General features: G+C 49.2%; 2 protein-coding genes across 2 annotated transcripts; both read right to left on the reverse strand.

Annotated features, from left to right (window-relative positions):
- Positions 1-106: 106 nt before the first annotated feature.
- TEOVI_000703400 (Autophagy protein Apg6, putative) lies at positions 107-2608 on the reverse strand (the record flags this gene model as incomplete). The annotated part of the gene is made up of 1 exon (XM_067220666.1): positions 107-2608. The coding sequence occupies one exon, from the start codon at positions 2606-2608 to the stop codon at positions 107-109; it is 2502 nt and encodes an 833-aa protein (XP_067076767.1).
- A 791-nt stretch (positions 2609-3399) lies between these two features.
- TEOVI_000703500 (uncharacterized protein) lies at positions 3400-6966 on the reverse strand (the record flags this gene model as incomplete). The annotated part of the gene is made up of 1 exon (XM_067220667.1): positions 3400-6966. The coding sequence occupies one exon, from the start codon at positions 6964-6966 to the stop codon at positions 3400-3402; it is 3567 nt and encodes a 1188-aa protein (XP_067076768.1).
- Between the last annotated feature and the right edge of the window lie 393 nt (positions 6967-7359).

A 7359-nucleotide genomic window follows, 5' to 3' on the forward strand; every position in this document is an offset into this window, starting at 1 on the left:
AACCACTTAGAAGTCCAACAAAGCTGACGAAAAAAAAAAACTTGATGTATACGTGTGTGTGTGTGTGTGTATTTATGTGCACATACTTCCTTATGTACCTCTCCTTTCAGCTGCTAGAGCTTTCATCCCTTTCAAAAAGCATCTGTTGAAGATCATTCACTTCACACGAAACAACAACACACCAATGGACAACGTCCAGCAGATTCCGCATCGCTGCGGTCCATTCACCATCGCTTACTTCGCCATACCGTACCGATAGACCGCCCACTTTCTCTCCCTTTATAGCAAAAGGTGGTGATGACGGAGTAACCCACCCATGTTTCACAACTTCTGCTCTTGTATCTGCATTGGCTGCAGTTTCTGACCGGTCGCCCCTTTCGCTGCGCTCCACACACTCACGCAACTGCTGCAGGCGCCGCCCCATCCACACAGTAATCTCACGGACACACGAAGCAACACCAAAGCATGCTTTGTCAAACGTCTTTCTCGAGAAAAAATTATCTTTAATGAAAAAGTCAACGGTGATGTTGGGTGCGTCCGGTGGCGCGCTACGCATCTTCTTCAACTCAATCGTGCTCCTTTCTCCATTAGGATGCAGTATAACACTGCTGGTGTTAATGTTGTGCCATTCAATAAGGTGTTGGAGCAGAAGAAGAAGATAACCACAGGCGTTGTTGATCTCCGTTGTGCTTACAAAGCCTTGACGCTTGTCAAGCAAACCTCGCGTGAAGTGCAAGCACACTTGTTGTTGCATGGTCGTCAGTGCGGTAAATTCACCAGCACCACAGCACGAAACATCCGACCTATCCTTTGAATCCTCCTTGTCTTCCGATATAGCTGGTACCGCCTCTTTATTTGTTGCAGGGGTCGCTACGACCTGGGTCTGTTTTGGGGTGTTTGGGGCGACTTTCCCAAGGCGTAGTCGGGCTATGGTTCCGATGCTGCCTTTCGTGTTAATTGGAAAGGCCAATGAGGTCGCACGGGTGCTGCGAGCGAGGGTGTAGCTCTGCGACATGTTTTGTATGGATTTTTCTAAGGCGGCTGCCGTTTCAGCAACCTCGTAAAACGCTTTCGTTTGATATGCAGTGGTCCTAATACTAACCTCAATTATCTTCCGCGAAGTTTCTTCACGTTGCGCTTTCAGGTCCGGGAGCATTTCATCAGCAACCTCCAAGTGTGCCCAAGAGATGTGTGCCAGGTGCGACTCTGCTTCGTCAACCTCAATACTCAACCTTTCCAGGCTCTCCTGTTGCTGCAAATCGAAAACGCCGGATTGTCTATCTTGCTGCTCTTTGCAGTTACTTTTATCCACATGGTAACCACTCGGTTGAACTTCCAACTCATCAGGAATCTCCGCTACCTCCATAAGCTTTGCCAAATCTTTCATAGCAATAGTTGTGGCATCCTTTTGTCCTGCTAGTGCAGATATCCAGCAACTAATGCATAAGGGCAGGTCTGTCGTACTTCCATGAACCACCTGCCGCATCAGTCGCTCGGAGAACTGAGTTAAAAGCGCCTTGTAAACGTCTGTCATCGGCGGGGGTGATATGGTGCCGCACGATACTGTTCTTTCTAACGTCAGTGTCCGTGCTAACCCAATCCTGCTGCAGCTAACGTCGTTTAGTTCCGCATTTACATTCGTGGGGGCATTTCCACTTCTTTGGGGTCGGGGAGACGGGGTTCTCAAAGCATGCGATTCATTTGACTGCAGGCCTCCGCCCATTTGAGCAAATGTGAACGAAAGGTGAGAGCCAGGCATAGAGTAATATTCATTGCTATCGTCACATTCCTCGAGGTTCGCAGCATTGGAACGACTACACGCCTCACCATCAGCAGCTCCCCCACCAGACCTTCCAGGAGACTCAGCTTCCACAATCCCTGCTATATGGGGAGTTGAAATATTAAGACTAGGGAATGGAGTTGATAGTATTAGGGACGCCAGCGGTATCGGAAGTCGGTCCTGCAAAATGTTGCTACAAGGGGCAGAGGCCAAAGCGGTAGAGGGATTTAACGCGCCAGATGAGGGAACTGTGCTGCCCTCTTGTACTGAACTCCAAACATCAGAAATATACGCGTCGTTTTTTTCCTTTGGAAACCATGCATACTGATGTGCAAAGGTTTCCGGTAACGTCGCCGTTATCTGGGCTCTCCCTATCGCTACCTTTTTCACATTACCGTAGGTTGTAGACGCTTCGCTTGCTCCGCCGCAATCGCTCTCGGTATACTGACTGGCCTCTCGACTATTTCCGTCTACAGACCATGGAGTGAATGGAGAGGGCGACAGCGCACCATATTTACCAGTGGCTGTCGTGCGTGATCCTCTGACCGCTGGGTGGAGCCTAACCTTCCCCTGCTGATGCCTTTCATTACGTTGAGAAGTAACAGGGAATGCCGCGCAGCACTCCTTTGCGCTCTTTACATCCTCGTCAGTGTTTGTTTGCGCTCTCGATAAAATTTCGGGTTTTTTGTGTTTATATATTCTTTTTGCGCTGCCAGGAATGTTCATAGTGCAGACGGTACTTTGCCCTGCCAACGGCACGCTGCGGCGGCATACACAACACACGAACAGGGCACACACGGACCCTCCAGGATGGCTGCCGTCGCCCATGCAGACTAGCAACACGCAACAATGACGAAATGGTAGCCCAACGCAGAAAAAGAAAATAAAGCACAAATAAATTATTGAGAAAGGGAACTATACCTCGGGGAAGGCGGCGGCAAGCTCAAGTAAAGGGGCCGAGCAACTCTTGTCAAAACACAAAAACGACTCCCGATAGTGGCTAACAGTGCAAAAATACCGAATGAAAATAAAACGTTTAGCAAAGAAAAAAAGACGAGAGAGAGAGAGAGATACCGCTCACTGAGTTTACCGTTGTGTATGGCCTTGCAGTCCGTACCGCATACAATCGCTGTCACTTCCCCCACCTCCTGCAATGAATATCCCTTGGCTCGTATTTAACTTCGCTGAAGTGAACAAAGTAAGAATCCAAGGACGGCAAGGACTAAATGTTACCTTATAAAACTTTGAGTTCCCTCTTTTCCTCGTGGACGAAACGCTAACTGAAAAACGAAATGGGAGAATCCAGGAAAACAACACGAAAAGGAGTGTACTGCCAAGTAACGTCGGGAACGAAAGTACACAAAGAGGATTTTCAAGAAATATTACACATTATTTAACCTCACGGGTGTGAACAGAGAATTTCATAACCTCACCACCACGTCTTCCTTGTCTAACTCCCTTCATCAACATGTTATCTACTGTGCGTCAATACTGCAAGCAGAGTGCAAAAAAGGTTCCTCTATCCATACATTTTGCTTCAAGGCAAAGTTTGTCACATCATTGTCAAAATCATAACCGTATCACCAACCCCAAGATCACGTGGCACCAGAACCGATAGTTTACTGCGCAGAAGTATATGGGAGTTCAACCCCTGATGGGCACACAGAACGAGGATGGTACAGTGGCTTTGAATGTTCAGCGGCAGCAGCAGGACGATGGCTGTAATTGCAAGAGGAGTAGTTTAACCTATCAGTGGTGTAACTCTGTTGCTGTTCTGCGAGTTCAATAGAAAGTGAACGCACCTCGTCCCGCATCTTATGAGAGGACGCCAGTAGTTCCACCTCACGCATACGCAACTGTGCGTTAACTTCTTCAACGACGCGGCGCGCCTCCCGCTCCTTGTGGAGTTCGTCATACAATTCACTGAGGCGCTGATCCACACCTCTACACGCGCCGCGTGCCGCGCTGCTGACGGCAGCCTCCAGCTCATACTCTTCCTGCTTCCGTAGCAACGAAGTCGCCATTTGTTGAGATTCCTCCAATTGAGCACGAAGTTGACGATTTTCCTCCAAGGCACCGCACATCGCTTCCTTGTGCTTTTCTTGTTCGCGCTTCAGCTTGTCAATGCGGTGGCGTAAAAAGTGAAACACCTCACGCAAGCGTTGGGCAGGCGCCATTTTGGAGGGACCACTACAGGATCTACCACAATGCTGTTTACCTACCCTCACCCATTTTGATGGGTCGGTCTTCCATGATGGTGTCATTGAGGGGGCGAAATGGGCCCGATATTCGTTAGAAGCAACGTCAACCTCCGCAATATCAATAACCTGTTGCAGTAAATAAGTGCTTCCAACTGTGTTATTTTTCTCGTATACACCCACTATGATGGGGAGGACGTCGCGTAACGGGGGTATTTGCACCGTCCGCACAATATTCGTGAGAAACGGTCTACGAAAGAGTTCTGACAAAAGGGGGACGCTTTCAACTACACCGCGCAAACTGTTAGGCGGAGCGAACACTTTACCGCATGCGGGCACACTAAGCCGTGAAGCACCATCATCGTCTTGACCATCGGCATGACTGTCATGAAGTTCAAACGATACACGTCGAGGGCCACGAGAACGTTTTGTCGCCCGGCTCATGCGCGTGCACGCAATGGACACAGTTGCCACGGCGAAGAAGGAGGGGTGATAGATAAATGGCGCCAAGCGTTTGCTCTCTTTTCGTCGAGTTTCCTCCACTTTTATATCTTTTATCGTATCCCTCAGCTCCAGCATCATCGAGCGACACTCTTCCGTAGCGGCTTCGTAGGCTCGACACATTGCGCGTCTCTCTGCCACAACCGTCCGCACACGCATCACCACAGCAATTAAAACACCACAGAAGCATCGTGCAACCTCATACAGTGCATGTTTTCCTTTCTCTTCACGCTGTACACGCTGCTCTAGCGCATCTGTGATGCGAACCAGATCATCACACCGACCACGAAGAACCGCCATCTCGAAGTGCTCCTCACGTCGCTCCGTGAGCTGTTCCCTAAGCGCATCAATATCCTTAGTTCGGTTCCCAACTTCTTTTCGTTGTAACTCACAATCCTCCTTCATCGCCTGTAATTCCTGCTGCAACTGCCGGTGTCGCTTTCCAAAGGACTGCAGCTCCATTTCTGCTATTTCCGCTTTCTTCACTGCAACCTTTCGTTCGACGACTGCAGCGGAGAGTTTCTTCTCTAAATCAACTTCTGTCGCTCGCGCAGCTGTCAGCGAGGCCTGGAATCGCTTTGCCGTCGCCTGGTGTCGTTGCCTCACTTCCGTAGTCGCTGCAATAAGCCGTTGACGTTCCTTTTGCCAATGCGCTTCGTTAGAATCCAGAGTCTCCCGCATATCCTCGAGAGCGCAGCACGCTGCTTGCTGTGAGGTCTTCAGCAACGCCAGCAACGACTCGATTTCTCCACCTGATGACGGAACATCCCCTAGCAGTAATTTCGCAGGATTCAAGAGTTCCGCTGGTGACGCTACCTGGGGAGACACAGAATTGTTTCCCTTACCCTCAATAGTCAACAAATCCCCAATTTTCCTTACTGCGGTCACTTCTCTTTCAGCGGAATTCTCTGACAGCTTCCGTTCTTGTTTTGAATTGCCTGACTTGCATTTGTTCTTACTTCCCTTCGCCGAGACTGAGAGTAACTGACGGCAGTGGCGCTTCACTGCCTGTGCTAGTTGATTGTACCGACAGTCAGCAATAGTGAGTTTTTCCTTCATGTCCTCGGCACCTTGCCGCACAGTTTGTAGAGTTTGCTCGATATTCCTTAGCTCATCCTGATGTGTACGCCGCTCAGTGAGTAGTAAGTTTTGCATATCCCGCTGTTGCTGTGTAGCGGTTAAAAGTTGGTCCCCAATAGCCGTTTCTATTGCTTGTAGTTGCTTCCCGACTTCGTTCGCACAGCGCAGGAGAGTGGTGTATGCACAACTGCCCCCCACTTCACCGTCATCAGCACAACCGCCATCACTCAGTGAAGCATCTGAGCGAGTAAGGGTGTTGACTAATTGTTTTCCATGCTTACAAAGCAACAGCATGGTTCCACATGTTTCCCTCTGTATACGGTGTAGGTAGTCCACATAAACCTCGAAAACTTCTCGCACTGCAGCTGCTTCAAGCTGGCGACGCTCCATCTCTTCATAAAGCTGAAGAAATGTTATATGCAGGGTAGCATCCACCTCCCGCCCGTGCTCATCATCCACATCGGTGGTGGCTGTATTTTTACTTTGCTTCACTTCACAAGCTTCCGCGTCAACAACCTCAACATTCTTCGCATTCACCTGTTCCAACTTGGCACAACGCGAATGCATAACTTTCAATTCACCGTGTATTCTCTCATTTACATTCCTCAGCTTCCCCAGTTCCGCTTCGTACCCTCCTTTACACTCGGTCAAAGCCACGCGCTCCTTTTCAGACTGTTCTAACAGCTTTCGAGTGTGCCTCAGCTCTCGTCTCAATCCACCCAGTTCACCTTCCATAACGCGTAAGGCATGGACTTGCGGTTCGAGCGCCAATCGAGCCTCACGCCGCTGCGCTGCAGCCATGGCTACAAACTCACGGCGACGTTCCTTCTCGTTAAGTGCTGCAATGCGAGCACCAATGAGGGCATCTTCGAGGACTGCTTGTTTCTCATTCACAGCGCACAGTGCAACTTCCTGCTCCCTACATCGGTCCTTGTACCACTGAAGCTCCCGCTGCTGCTTCGCTGTTTCAATGAGAAGATTTTCCCGTGAGAGAATCCCCGTGGGCAACGCTGCCGTTGTTAACGTTGGAGGGTCCTCATCCTTCGCTTCAGGATGTAGGCCATTGGGTGAAGAACAACATTCACTTGGAGGGAGTGTACTAGCTCTGCCGTCCGGAGCCGTGTGATCCGGTGATCCGCTGCCTTGTTCTCCACCGGGTGTGTGCTTCGTTACTCCATGCTTGCGAGGGCTCTCTGTGGTTGGTTCCGCTTTGATTCTGTCGTTGGTAACAGGCGGTGACTCCTCCTGAAATGATGGTTGAGTGTTTAACGGAGTGTTTTTACTTGTCCCACGACCGCAAGTCCAAACATGATGGGATAAAACCGGTTCGACCCCCATCGTTTGGTTACCAACTTCATGACCACTGCCGCGTGTTACAGTGCTCTTACCCAACTGCAAGGATGCCATGGAATCGGCGGTTATCGAATGACTAACTTTGTGTCAACACAATATATATATATATATTCCTATATATGTTGACGTGGACCGTAAAGCAACGTTAAAACTGTTTTCTACGTACAAAGCTTAAGATTCGCTTCGCTGGAACGCACTTTTACTTGAGGAGCAACCTCATTCGTGCTTAAAAGTCAAGCAGAAGGAGGTGCTCACTCCTCTTTCTTTCTCTTTCTTTCCCTTTTCCTTGTGTTTTCTTTGACGTCTTCCTAGTGAATAGGGGGACGTCAAGTTAATATAACTGTAACTTATACAAAAAAAAGATTTTGGGACGCAAAATAAAATGAAAGGAAAATGTTCAGTGAAATCAAAAAAAAAACAATATGTGGCGATCAACCCTCCCTTCGT

Source organism: Trypanosoma equiperdum, assembly GCF_001457755.1.
Source record: "Trypanosoma equiperdum strain OVI genome assembly, contig: ctg_1192, whole genome shotgun sequence".
NCBI lineage: Eukaryota > Euglenozoa > Kinetoplastea > Trypanosomatida > Trypanosomatidae > Trypanosoma > Trypanosoma equiperdum.